Source organism: Arachis ipaensis, chromosome B07, assembly GCF_000816755.2.
Source record: "Arachis ipaensis cultivar K30076 chromosome B07, Araip1.1, whole genome shotgun sequence".
Classification (NCBI taxonomy): Eukaryota; Viridiplantae; Streptophyta; class Magnoliopsida; order Fabales; family Fabaceae; genus Arachis; species Arachis ipaensis.
This window is the reverse complement of record NC_029791.2, coordinates 114,633,236-114,648,803: the sequence shown is the minus strand read 5'-3', so window position 1 is coordinate 114,648,803 and position 15,568 is coordinate 114,633,236. Positions and strand designations below refer to the sequence as shown.

The window sequence follows — 15,568 nt, the reverse complement described above, 5'->3', positions numbered from 1 at the left end:
TGTTTGTATGTTTTAGTTAGTAATTATTATTCATATATTGTATTATTTTATTTTTGTTATTTAGAAAAAGTTTGATTAAAAGTATTTTAGGAATAAAGAAGTTTAAAATTGTGAAAGAAATATTTTTATTGAATATTTTACATAGAAATATGATTAAAAAGAGAAGATTCAATTATGCGGATATATCCGATATCCGATCCGTGATATATCCGATCCGATCCGATGAGAATTGTGCGGATCGGATCAAATTTTCAGCCATATCCGATCCGCATACACCCCTACTCTTGAAAGCATTGTCGGCAAAGGTAGATATTGATGCACATTCTATATGAAATTTCCAAAGGCCTTTGCTTCTAATATAGCCACTTAATATGTCTGTTTTCAAACTGAAGCTCAAGTTTTAAGAAACTCATCCCCAAGAGTGACCAATGAAGCTGTTCAGAAGGCTGTAAGTGTTTGTCTTTTTATTGATTATAAAGATCATCTAATATTCTGGTTGTTAATTAAAGTTAGCTGCTAGCTCTCACAGAATTTTTCCTAAAAAAGAACTACCTCATCAACCATTTAGACCCAAACTCATTTTCTGAAAGATAAGTAAACAATTAAATTAGGTAATTACTTAAAAGTACATTTTTGTTTCTCAACCATAATCTAATTTACATAATTCTCACCAATGCTTTAAAACACTTTTATAAACTAGTATGGTTTTCTACAATAATTACTCTTGTATCAATATCATTTGGTTTTAGTGCACGAAATAGTTTATGAATTCATTAGATAGATCAACATGCTATGAATTGTGTGACAAGTTCTGATTTATCATTATGCTTTTTCGTCATCATTTTATGCGATATTATGGAAACAGCTAATTTAGCTTCTTGATTGAATTGAGTTTTTTTGTGATTTAACGCACCCTTATACGACCATGTTGCACATAATTAAAAATAGCATCTCTTAGATATATGTAAGCATAAAAATAAGGCAGCATTGCTTCACCATTTATAATCACCAAGCTAATGAGGGTAAGTAACAAATATAAATAAAAAATACAAATGTTCACCAATACAGTCAAAATATTATTTATTTAAGACAATGCTACAGTAGTACAATCAATGCAATATTGATGAAACTAAACAAAAAATGTCACCATTTAAAGAATGCTTTCCAGTCCTTAGAGAGACTATCTATTTTTAGAAATCGAAGCAACAATGATGTAAATATAGAGTGAAACATAATATTTTCAACTATTGTTAATGATATAGTCATCTGCTGCCCAAGTTTTTTCAACTGTTGTAATATAAATACTAACTATGCTTGATTAACATGCAACCATCCTGGCGGTAGTTAGCGAGTCCTGCATGAAAAGAGCTACGAATAAAAGGGTAAAGAGGCTTGATGTGGAACTCATCACAGTTGTGCTCATAATACAAATAGCATACCAAATTAGTAATCACATAAGTGAAACAGTGTGCTCAATAATTCAAGTACAAAAGATTTAAAAGAAACCTTGCTAGTTGTTACCTCTGATGCAAACTATGTTGTTGTTAGGTATAAGTTACATTTAACAATTTGTCACAAACTAGGTTCATCAATTTGTGTTACTAAATCAGGTTCATGAAATGTATCTTTTTCTCTTGCACTTAGTTTTTCGATGTAAGTAATGAAAGGAATTCCAAGATCGGATTCAAGCCCTTGGTAAGTCTCATTAAATCCAAGAGTCAAACTAATCTCAGAAGAAGAAGCATTGGATGAAGTGAACTCTTTGTAAAAGCTTTTATATGATTTTTTCATACATATCCAACAAGTATGAAATTGGGCCATTGAGGACAAGGACAATTTCAACTCCAAGCTAAACAAAAAAAAATAGATATTCAATTACAATGTTAATAATCTAATATGCATAAACACGTGAAAAGGCTAAGAATTGTGTTTTGAACATAATAATACACTAACGTGGTAGGACAATGTCAGATACAAGAATCAAGAATAGCACACTCCCAAGCCAAGTAATCGCTTGACAGTAATAAAATATTAAAATATAATACGAACATAATAGATTAAATTGACATGCAATAACTTCTAAGAATCTACTATAATATCTTCTGAACTTGAACCCTAGTCCATGCATAATAATGACATAGCAATGCTTCTCAACAACAAATGTAAACGGTTTTGCAAAATTTTTATCTTTTACTGACAAAACACATAACTAGTCAAAATTGCTAAAACTAACCAACGCTATCTGAAAAAAAGAAAAACATAACTTTCTGAAGTGCTTAAATTGCTAAAACTAATCAATGCTATAATTTCACAAATGCTAAAAAAAATATCAGCAGACTTTCTCATATTATTTCTATTTCTAAATTGGAATCGAAACTTTAAAAAGAAAGAAATTAAATTGAAAGATATATCTAAACTGAGTTACCGGACTAAAGCAGAGAGCTGGAGACAGCGAGTCCAAAAAGGAGAAGAAATGTTGCTTTGATTTCGAGCAGACACAGAAGAGAGACATGACGAGACCACCCATCAGCGACGGCGAGATACGGTGAGACACAGGGAGAAGCAAAATAGCAACGACGGTGCACGGTGAGGAGCAACAACCTCATGGCAAGGATCAGAGAACGAACGACCGCAGAAGGAGAGGAGCAGAGAACAAGCGACGGTGGTAGAAGGAGGCAAGAACTCTAGCAGAGACAAATGTTTCCTCTCTTGAAACTGTGATTAGAAAAGAAAAGGAGGAATGTGTAAAAAATATAAACAGAGAGGTAAATGTCTAATTATGAATTCTTCTAAAAATAAAAAAAACAAAGTTCTTTTTATAAATATTTTTAAAATGGTTAATGATAGTCCCACATAAAAATGGTAGTAAGGCATTCATAGCCATAAATAAGACGAAAATGTACCTTTAAAAAATATCATTTAACATATTTTAAGAGAGGAGAGTAGAATTTTTTCAAATAAAAATAATAGAATCAAACTATAAAAGAGTCACTTAGAAATGTTTGAAGACTAGTTTGGAGTTTTCGTCGATAAACAATATTGAAGCTGTGACCGTGTGCGAATATTTATGATTCCGTTTTCTTGTTTGGTTCCAAAGTTCGTTAATCATGGCTATAAAATGTGGAAAAATTGTATTAAGAAGCTTCTCAGAATGAAGTTCTGTAATAATTCTCTTAGAACATCATGATCTAAAGAAGTTGGTATACGATCAAAATTAAATAAATAAAGAAGCTGACTTTGACTTATGAATTTAACAGTCCGATAGTACATATTCATAGAAACCAATAAGATTCATGACCATGATGTTGACTCCACTACACGTTAAATCGTGATCACACACACAAATTTCCTATTGCTGTGAAAATGCTGAATAATTCCCAGGGGAATGGGGAGGAGTTGGTCAATGAAGTTGGTATAATTGGTAGAATCCCCCATGTCAATATTGTCCGGTTGATTGGTTTCTGTGCTGATGGGTTCAGAAGAGCTCTTGTCTATGAGTTCTTGCCAAATTCTTCACTCCAGAAGTTCATAAATTCGCCCGACAACAAGCAAAACTTTTTGGGCTGGAAGAAGTTGCAAGAGATTGCTCTAGATGTAGCTAAAGGAATTGAGTATCTTCACCAAGGTTGTGATCAACGCATTCTCCATTTTGATATCAAACCTCAAAATGTGTTGCTAGATCACAACTTTACTCCAAAAATTTGTGATTTCGGTCTAGCTAAATTATGTTCCAAGGATCAAAGTGTAATGTCAATGACAGCAGCTAGAGGAACTTTGGGGTACATTGCGCCCGAAGTTTTCTCAAGAAACTTTGGAAATGTATCTTACAAGTATGATGTTTACAGTTATGGAATGATGCTGCTAGAAACAATTGGAGGGAAGAAGATCACAGAGGATATAGAAGAAAACAGTAGCCATGTTTACTATCCAGAATGGATGCATAGTATTTTAGAAGAGACTGATGAAATCAGAATTCATATTGAAGATGAAGAAGATGCTAAAATTGCTAAGAAACTAGCAACAGTGGGACTTTGGTGCATCCAATGGCATGCAGTGGATCGACCATCAATGCAGACAGTGCTTCAAATGTTGGAGGGAGACCAAGACACATTAGCAATACCTCCTAATCCTTTTGCTTCCACAGGGCCTTCAAGAAAATATGCTAAAATTAGTGTGCCTGCAAGACAAATTACCCAAGATTTAGAAGTGATCCAAGAGTTAGATTAACTTTTAACTTGGAGTGGTATGAAAAGTTTGTATTTTCTTTAACTAGTCAAATAAAACTCACTTGATATCATCCAAATATATTTGGCTAATTGGCTTGTATTATAGTTAGCTACATGGAGTAAATTGTATGTACTGTTATGTTAGCCTAGTTTGGTAGTTTGCCCTCATATTTTCTAGCAGATGGTGAGGTCTTCTTTAGAACTCCTTCTCTTTCTCTTTTTGTTTTAAACTCTGTTCCAATAATTACTTTTCTGTTTTTGCAACAAGTATGGTGTTCTTACACTTTTATGCGAGTGTCAAATGTCTGTAATTCTGTATGTAACAGTAACAACTGTATATGAAGACTTTAGTTTGCTCATCGAATCACACATATATTTTTGCACTATATAAGTTATAGATTATTTTGGCTTTGAAAGGTTCACATTCACCAGTCACCGTACATATGAAACGTGACTCTTAATCTATTCACTTAATAAAGGAGTTGACTTGTGTTGTGCCTGACCGATAAAACAAAAATCAAAGACTTTGACAAGGTCGTGCTGCAACTTGCAATGTCAACTTCAAAGAGATAGATAAAGAGTGACAATGCCAACCAGGTTCCATGAAGAACAAGTGCTTTGCTTTCATGGGTAAAGTCTCCAGCCTAATTTATGGGTATTTCTTATACAATAATGTTCTTTGCACATTCTACGCGCTTAACCTATAATCTATAATAGTTTCATTAAATTGTGATGTTTACCTTTTTTCGGACAGGTTTTTATAGTTTTAGTTGTTTATTTTATTTTATATACTTTTGATGGATATCTCAACTAATTAAAGAGACACTAATTAAAATGTGAAGATAATAATGTAATCTAGAGGACATAAGAACGAATTTATTGTCATCATATACATCAGAAATACTAATATAGATGACATAGCCAAAGACACAAGCTAGTTAGATACAGAGCAAGCAACAATAGATCATTTCTATTCCTTTGAATCACTGACTGAAGAGATGTCATCAGAGGATAACTTTGAACTATTATGAGATGTAGTATGTTCAACATTCTCTTCTGTGGGTGCATCAAGTGGGTAGAAGTATGGTTTTGGAGGCATTTCTAAGTCATCGTCTTGTTCTAGCATCTCCACAACTCTCTTCATTGAAGGTCGATCATTAAGCCTTGTTTGTATACACCACAATGCCACAATCATCATTCTTTTTGCCAACTTCATCTCTTCATCTGAATCATTTTCTATTGTTATTTCCCTTCCATCCTGCAATTCATCATAAACCCAAAAGGGAAAATATATCTGGCTGGAATTTTCAGTCTGTGCATTCAAATTCTTCCTTCTACTAGCCATCTCCATTAACAACATCCCAAAGCTATAGACATCAGCTTTGTACGAGATTGCGCCTAACATTTCTGTAGAAGAGCTCAGGAGCCATGTATCCTATGGTTCCTCTTGCTGCAGTCATAGACACAATGCTTTTATCAGTGGGAGATAGCCTTGCAAGTCCAAAGTCAGAGACTTTTGGATTGAAGTTCTCATCCAAAAGAATGTTGTGAGGCTTGATGTCAAAGTGCAGAATTTTCATGTCACACCCATTATGCAAGTATTCAGTACCATGTGCTACTCCAAGGGAAATGGTGTGGAGCTCTTCACAACTTAAGGAAGCCTTGTCTTGAGGGGAAAATATGTATTTTTCTAGTGATCCATTTTCCATCAACTCGTATATGAGAGCACGCTTTGATCCCTCTACACAGAAACCAATGAGTTGCACCACATTAACATGGTGAATTCTTCCAATAGTAGCAACTTCATTGATGAATTCTTGGCCATTGGATTTGGCCTCATTCAATACCTTGACTGCTGCTAGACGACAGCTTCGAAGTTTTCCTTGGAAGACAGAGCCATAGCCTCCATTTCCTAGTTTAGTCTTGAACTTTCCAGTTATGTTCTTGATTTCTTTGTAGGAGTATCTAATTGGCATAATGTTATTGTCGCTTCGCAGAAAATCTTCGATACTGTCATATATGGATAAATGCCTTCGTCTCCATTTATATATGCAGAAGATAATGATGCATGGAGCTCCAAGTGAAAATTTGGCAGGAACAAATAAAACTGTAAAGAAGATGGGAAGAGTAGAGAAATCATAAAAGTCACTCAGTTTAGCACTTTTAAATTTGAATGGCAAAATTTTAAAACTTATTTATGCTATGTTTCTTTGTTGTTATTGTTTTCCTTTTTACTGCTAATTCTAATGGTGTTCCCTTATAAATTCCATGATGTCATCATCATAGACCTGTCCATAGATTTCAATCCGAAATAAAATAAGTACGTTGCGCAAAGGGAAAGACAAGGCTTACTCGTTCCAGCCCTTAGAACCACAACATACATTGAGAATAGGACTGCAAGAAATAAACAGGGAAAATGTTAAATTAGTATTATAGTAAGCTAATGAGACCTAAATTCTTAACTCTATAAATACGTCAACATTAAATTTAGTTTATATCAACACAGAGAAAAACATATATCTATATAACTATATCTATAATATGATAGAAAATAATATCTATATAATAAATCTAACATCAATTTTATAATTTTTCACATTAAATTTTTCAATGTTAATTTCTCATATTAAATTCTTCACTTATAGAGAAAGCTATATTATAGAAGATATTAGTTCATATCAAAGGTTGAGCAAACTTCATTTTATGAAAATTATACAAAAGATATCAAATTAGTGTTATACTGAATTAATGACAGCTAAGTTTTTAAATACATAAATACATAAAATTAATGACTTTGTTATGATGACTGAGCATAGCATCATACTTGCAATATACTTTCAACCAAGAAAGTTCAAACCTGTAGAGCAGCATATAAGACTCGGAGTTAATATAAGAATAAGTAAATATCTAGTTAAATTAGTAAGATACACACTTACAATTTTGAAGTGGGGAGCTTTGGTAATAATTGTTAAAACAAATGATGTTGTTATGATGATCAGCGAGCATGGCAAATAATGTCTCGTTATTGCAATATCCTTTCAACCAAGAAAGTTCAAACCCATAGAGCAGCATATGATGGATGTCTGAGTATGAAATATTGCTGTGTTTGATTTCAGTAGGCCATGAAGTCACATACATCCACTCTATATGACACGAGTCTCCGAATGCCAAATCCTGGAGACGCTTGTCAAGATCACTGACATAGAATGTACTCCCAAGCACATAGGATGATCCATTATTCATGCAAGTTTCAGCAGCAGCAGAAGATTCAACTCCATATGGTGGACACCTCACCAAATATAACATCTGCTTTGTCAATCTAATAACTTCAATAGAATGATGCTGTGTATAGAAGCGATCTTGATATAGTTCATCTTGGGCGCGGGTGAAGTTGTAGGAGGTTAAAGAACAAGGAAGGGGGTAAGAGTGATCATGACTATGCAGGGCAACATTGGAATCTACTAGTCGGATTGTGTAGTTGTTGTAGTTAATTGAGTGCACTTTGAGCTTGATTGATTTGAGATAGAGAAAGAGTTGGTTATCATTCTCGCAAGAGAGGGTGTACCTGAGGTCACCACAGGGGCTTGGAGTACTATTATTCAGCCTGAAAGGGTGCCTTATGTCATGCCTCCCACACCACCCAGATGAACACATTTTGTCTGCATCGGTTGCCACCTTGTTACTCCGCCGGATGTCATTATAAATATTCAAAATGTTTAAGAAGATCCCCAGAAGCAGTAGAAGGGGTATAAAAAATGAACAAAGGTTTAACATTTTCTTTAATTTGGTCTACGCATCAATAACAAGAGACTACAGATATAACAAGAATTCACTTGCTTCACAGGGCAGCAGCATCAATAATATTCCATAAGGAGGAGTTGACTATCACTATCACACAAGTCCAGTAGTGCACTCACTCGTAGTCACCAGCACTAATATGTGAAATCAAAGACAGAACACTAAAAGTGCAGAAAAATAGAGAGAGCAAAAGACAATGACCAATGAGTGAAAAGAAAGTTATATGCTTCTTGCATTGCAAATGAAAATGGTAGCTATATATATACAATAGGGCTGAAATTACAGCTCATTATTGAGTGGTGAAACTTGGGTAATTCTATGATTGGCAACATCTTTTACAGCAAGGCAAAAAAGATGTTTCTAGAATTATGGTGGTACAGTTTCTGATAAGGTTGGAATTGTGTTGCTGAGTTGTAGGTTGGTTTTGGGTGATTCTTTCTTTTTGTCTTGTACTGGCTTTGTGGTGTGGTTTGTTATGAAATGTTACTGATGAGAGTGAGACCTGCCAGCTGCAGAAATTTCCTACAAACTACTCTTAATTTGTTCACGCAACATTATCACTCTTCGATGAATCACATACACACAGATACACATCAAGATCGCCAAGTAATACTCACATTCATTTAGGTATGTCCCATTAAGCATTCTTTCCTTTGCATGATTATAATATGGAGGATAATCCCATAAAGATACGTAAAACGTATTATTACTTGACGTATTAATGAACTGGTTATTTTTTAATTTCTTAACAAATTAGAATAAAATCGATTTTTTTATAACAATAACAATAAATTTAATTGTTATCAGAAATTTATAAAATTCACTTGACCATGGTTTTTTTTAAACAAAAATCAGAGATATATTTGTCTTTTATCAAAAAAATTTAAACATGATTCGATTCAAATTGTGGAAATCGATTGGATCAAATGGGGTCTAATAATTATAATAATGCAGACAATTGAGCTTATTATTGTTGTTATAATAAACCGATTTTGTTTTGATTTATTAAAAAATAAATTATTAACCAATTTAATAAAGAAAAAATCTAGGGGACCAGCAGATTTTGTGGTTTTTAGCTATCAATTACCCATCAATGATGTTTTTAATAATGTGAGATTGCATCTAATGGTATAGAATCATTCAATTTCTTTTTGATAGTTAAGTGCTAGTCAGAATTTAACAAAAGTGCTGGTCCCTAACACTCCTCTTTAATAAAAATGTCCAATAATATCATGACATATGTAAACGTCTTTAAAAAAAATATTTTTCTTGTCTTTATCAAAGTGGTCTCTTTATAGGATATAATGTGAAATATAATGTGTACATTATTCTTTTCGGTAAATTGCTCCTTCTGGTAGCATAGAAGCAGATTAAAGAAATCCTAGGCCTAATATCATTGACCTTTTTATTATTTTATTTTTTGCAATGGTTTCAAGAAGGATTAGTTTCCAATGGTTTTCTATTATTTTAACGATTCATCACTACTATATGTTTTTTATCATATAGAAACATGAGTTTTTGTTGATACAGAATTCATTTTAAAATAACTATCCATTTTTTAAAAAATAATACATTAAAAATCAATGTATCTTGCTAATAGATTTTTTAGGCCCACTAAAATTTTCGTATTATGTTATCCCATTAACAATTATTTTTCAACAGAAAAATAATAACCAAAAGATATTTAGAATATCTTATTTACGAGGAATTATTTATTTCTAATGTTAATTATTCAGCATTTTTCAAAAATCATATTTGGGGTTTGATATGCGGATTTTTTATTTTAATATGGAAGAGAAAAGTGAGTTTTACGTTAATGTTACAAAAAATAGAGTTTTACAGTGTTATGGGGGCGCTGTTCTGGGCAAACACAATACGCAGAACACGTATTGTACTGACAATACGCAAACTGTGTATTTACAATACGCAGACTGCGTATTGTAATTTAATATTAAAATAATACAATACGCAGACTGTGTATTGTCTTTATAAATTAAAAATAAATTGATTTGGCAATTCGCACTCTGCGTATTTTATAGCTCCCAGAATTTTGTAAAACACCATAACTTCCAATATTAAAGAATTACACCAATTTTTATCCCATATCCAAAAAAAATAACCTTGATATGCAACTCAAATACTCTACAGTTATTATTTTTCCACAGATGCGCGTTAATAGGTCATATTTTTGTTTTCTTTTGTTTTTCTGCAAACCTTGTCACTCAGGTCGAGGTCAAGAATCTAAGAGTATCTTCAATGGTGAGTTTTTCTTTCATTTTTTTCTGACACATAAAAACTCTAACCATTAGAGAGGAGAAAGAATGAGTTTTCGCACGGGTCTCAAGATGAGAGAGTCCCTCTAAGCAGGGACTCAAATTAACCAATAATAATTTGCCATTTGGCAAGTTATTATAAAAAAAATAATAATATAAAATATAAAATTAGTGTAATTCCGAATTATATATTGTGTATTATTATTATATATGAATTTATTTAATATTAATATCTTTTAATAGTGAATTATTTTTAAATTTATAAATTTAAATAATATTATTAAAAAAATTAATTACATTAATTTTAAGTATTTTAATTAATTAATTAAGTGGGACCACAATAGGGACTAAAGTTAGTTCCTCCTAATGGAAAAGAGAGAGATATTTTGAGTTCCTATTTATTATTTATGACGCAAAAGCTGATGTGAAATTACTTTTTATGACAGGTAGGCCATAAACAGAAATGGGAGATGGTCTAACAAGATGAAGACCATTTCTCACTCAGTCTTAGCACGGTAATAATTAATTTAGGATGGGGTTTTTTCAATTGTTTAAATAGTTTAATAATCAGGGTGCGAAAAAATAATATTGTAAAAATAATAGGTGTGACCGTGTGAGATTAATCAACAGAAGTTGACTTGCGTTGTGCCTGACCTATAAAACAAAAATCAAAGACTTTGACAAGGTCGTGCTGCAACTTGCAATGTCAACTTCAGAGAGATAGATAAAGAGTGACAATGCCAACCAGGTTCCATGAAGAACAAGTGCTTTGCTTTCATGGGTAAAGTCTCCAGCCTAATTTATGAGTCTTTCTTATACAATAATGTTCTTTGCACATTCTACGCGCTTAACCTATAAGCTATAATAGTTTCATTAAATTGTGATGTTTACCTTTTTTCGGACAGGTTTTTATAGTTTTAGTTGCGTATTTTATTTTATATACTTTTGATGGATATCTCAACTAATTAAAGAGACACTGATTAAAATGTGAAGATAATAATATAATCTAGAGGACATAGGACCGAATTTATTGTCATCATATACATCAGAGATACTTATATAGACAACATAGCCAAAGACACAAGCTAGTTAAATACAGAGCATGCAACATTATATCAAAGTAGAGTCCAAATAGATCATTTCTATTCCTTTGAATCACTGACTGAAGAGACGTCATCAGAGGATAATTTTGAACTGTTTTGAGTTGTATTATCTTCACCATTCTCTTCTGTGGGTGCATCAAGTGGGTAGAAGTATGGTTTTGGAGGCATTTCTAAGTCATCATCTTGTTCTAGCATCTCCACAACTCTCTTCATTGAAGGTCGATCATTAGGCTTTGTTTGTATACACCACAATGCCGCAATCATCATTCTTTTTGCCAACTTCATCTCTTCATCTGAATCATTTTCTATTGTTATTTCCCTTCCATCCTGCAATTCATCATAAACCCAAAAGGGAAAATATATTTGGCTCGAATTTTCAGTCTGTGTATTCAAATTCTTCCTTCTGCTAGCCATCTCCATTAACAACATCCCAAAGCTATAGACATCGGCTTTGTATGAGATTGCGCCAACATTTCTGTAGAAAAGCTCAGGAGCCATGTACCCTATGGTTCCTCTTGCCGCAGTCAGAGACACAATGCTTTTATCAGTGGGAGATAGCCTTGCAAGTCCAAAATCAGAGACTTTTGGATTAAAGTTCTCATCCAAAAGAATGTTGTGAGGTTTGATGTCAAAGTGCAGAATTTTCATGTCACAGCCATTATGCAAGTATTCAATACCACGTGCTACTCCAAGGGAAATGGAGTGGAGCTCTTTACAACTTAAGGAAGCCTTGTCTTGAGGGGAAAATATGTATTTTTCTAGTGATCCATTTTCCATCAACTCGTATATGAGAGCACGCTTTGATCCCTCCACACAGAAACCAATGAGTTGCACCACATTAACATGGTGAATTCTTCCAATAGTAGCAACTTCATTGATGAACTCCTGGCCATTGGATTCGGCCTTATTCAATACCTTAACAGCTACAAGACGACCGCTTCGAAGTTTTCCTTGGAAGACAGAGCCATAGCCTCCATTTCCTAGTTTAGTCTTGAACTTTCCAGTTATGTTCTTGATTTCTTTGTAGGAGTATCTAATTGGCATAATGTTATTGTCACTTCGCAGAAAATCTTCGATACTATCATATATGGATAAATGCCTCCGTCTCCATTTATATATGCAGAAGATAATGATGCTTGGAGCTCCAAGTGCAAATTTGGCAAGAGCAAATAAAACTGTAAAGGAGATGGAAAGAGTAGAGAAATCATAAAAGTCACTCAGTTTAGCATAGCACCTTTAGATTTGAATAACAAAATTTTAAAAATTATTTATGCTATTTTTTTTTGTTGTTGTTTCTTCTTTTTGCTGCTAAATTCTAATGGTGTTCCCTTATAAATTTCATGTTGTCATCATCATAGACCTATCCATAGATTTCAATCCGAAATAAAATAAGTACGTAGCGCAAAGGAAAAGACGAGGCTTACCCGTTCCAGCCATTAGAACCTCAACATACATTGAGTCTAGGACTGCAAAAAAGAAACAGGGAAAATATTAAATTAGTATTATAGTATGCTAATGAGACCTAAATTCTTAAGTTTTCTATAAATATGTCAATATTAAATTTAGCTTATATCAGCATAGAGGAAAACATCTATCTATATAACTATATTTATAATATTATATAAAATAATATCTATATAATAAATCTAGCATCAATTTTATAATTTTTCACATTAAATTCTTCAATGTTAATTTCTCATATTAAATTCTTCACTTATATAGAAAGCTATATTATAGAAGATATTAGTTCATATCAAAGGTTGAGCAAACTTCATTTTATGAGCCAATGAGTAATAGCTCAAATAGCATAGTCTTCTCATACTCAATTAAGAGGTTACGGGTTCGAGTCTCATATCTTTGATAAAAAAAAAAAAAAAGAAAACTTTATTTTATGAAAATTATATAAAAGATATCAAATTAATGTTATAATGAATTAATGACAGCTAAGTTTTTAAATACATAAATATATATTATATCAATATTAAATTTATTTTATTATAATATAAAAAATGACATCTATCAATATAGTCACCTTTATAATATTATAGAAAATAACATACATAAACTTAACGGTCATAACGCCAATCTCATAAATTTTCACTTCTATAAAAGTCGTATATAATCATATCAAGAATGAATAATCTTTTTCTAATTTTAATAGATATAACGCTAATTCTAATTTGCAATATATGGCCATGTATACAAGAAAATAATAGTCATTACATAATTCAAATGAGGAAAATATTGTATTCATTTAAAAGATCTTAATAACAAGATGTTTCTTTTTTAGAAAAACATAACCACTTTTTTTTTTTAAATTTTACCAAACTAAGCATTAATTTAATTACGTTAAAAACACATATGTAATATGTTCTCACATGTTAGCTGTCAAAATTATCCAGCTAGGATTCAAAAGGAAAATTAAGTTTAAAAAGAACCCATTGCTCTCATATTTTTTAGTTATATTTTTCAATAACTAAACAATAAATACAAATACAAAGTTTCACTTTCTTTCATCATCACTATATCAACATAATTGTTAACAGTTTATTACATAAAGGAATAGTAAAATAGTTTTGTTTCTTAGAAATGTAGAAGAAAATTAAACAAGGAAATGTTGAACGACACAAAAAAGAAAACTTATACAAAAGGGGAATTTTTATGGTATGTACTTCATAAGATTATAGAATATCAATATAGTATCCACATAATGTGTTATTGAGAAATTGTATGTCTTATTAACTAAAAGTGAAAACACATATGTAGTTTATTTTATGTAAAATTAATAGACGAGAGTCTTTAAATAATTTAATAGGTTTGATTAAATTGATATTTAATGATTTTTAGCTATTAATTTCATATAAAGTTAACTGCATTCGAATTTTTACCTCCTTTCAAAATTAAAATAAAAATTGAAAATAAATCTTAAATAATAGTCATAAATTAAAGTACAGGTACCCTAAGAAGACACAGGGGTACGATATATGAATAGGTAGTTAAATTAGTAGATATACACTTACAACTTTTAGGTATAAGTGAAGGCTTATAACAAATGACTTTGTTATGATCAGTGAGCATGGCCTTAAACTTGCAATATACTTTCAACCAAGAAAGTTCAAACCCGTAGAGCAGCATATGATGGATGTCTGTGCATGAATTATTTCTGTGTTTGATTTCAGCAGGCCATGAAGTCAGATATATGCACTCTATATGACACGAGTCTCTGACCGCCAAATCCTGGAGAGTTTTATCAATATCACTTACATAGAATGTACTCCCAAGCGCATAGGATCCATTCATGCAAGTTGCAACAGCAGAAGAAGATTCTACTCCATATGGTGGGCACCTCATCAAATATACCATCTGCTTTGTCAATCTAATAACATCAACTAAATGATGCTGTTTATAGAACCAATCATCATATGGTTCATCTTGGGCACTGGTGAAGTTGGAGGAGGTTAAAGAATAAGGAAGGAGGTATGAGTGATCATGGCTATGCAGGGCAACATTGGCATCTACTAGTCGAATTGTGTAGTTGTTGTAGTTAATTGATTGCACTTGGAACTTGATTGATTTGAGATAGAGAAAGAGTTGGTTATCATTCTCGCAAGAGAGGGTGTACCTGTGGTCACCACAATAGCTTGGACTACTATTATTCAGCCTGAAAGGATGCCTTATGTCATGCCTCCCACACCATTCAGATGAACACATTGTTTTGTCTGAATCCTTTGCCACCTTGGTATTCCACCGGGTGGCATAAAAATCGAAAACTTGTAAGGAGATCCACAGCAGCGGTAGAAGGTGTATAAAAAATGTACAAAGGTTTAACATTGTCTTTGATTTGGTCTACACGTCAATAACAAGAGACTACAGATATAACAAGAATTTACTTGCTTCACAGGGCAGCAGCATCAATAATTTTCCATAAGGAGGAGTTAGACTATCACTATCACACAAGTCCAATAGTCAACTCACTAGTAGTCACCAGCATTAATATGTGAAATGTGACTGATGAGACCTGCCAGCTGCAGAAATTTCCTACAAACCACTCTTAATTAATTTGTTCCCGCAACATTATCACTCTTTTGTGATTCACATACACACATCAAGATCGCCAAGTAATACTGTACATTTATTATTTTTACACAGGCGCGTTGAAAGGTCATGT

At 32.5% G+C, this 15,568-nt stretch overlaps 2 protein-coding genes across 2 annotated transcripts; one reads left to right on the top strand and one right to left on the bottom strand.

Moving 5' to 3' along the window:
• Positions 3,325–4,590, top strand: LOC107607707 (rust resistance kinase Lr10-like; the record flags this gene model as incomplete). Its single annotated transcript, XM_021107935.1, has 1 exon — positions 3,325–4,590. A coding segment is annotated over one exon (903 nt), but the record flags the coding sequence as incomplete, so codon positions are not given.
• Positions 5,059–15,257, bottom strand: LOC107607706. Its single transcript, XM_016309628.2, is given in 8 exon segments — positions 5,059–5,625; positions 5,627–6,333; positions 6,579–6,620; positions 7,163–8,015; positions 9,865–9,955; positions 11,441–12,575; positions 12,825–12,866; positions 14,421–15,257. Coding segments are annotated over 8 exon segments (4,110 nt in total). The 5' UTR covers positions 15,232–15,257; the 3' UTR covers positions 5,059–5,196.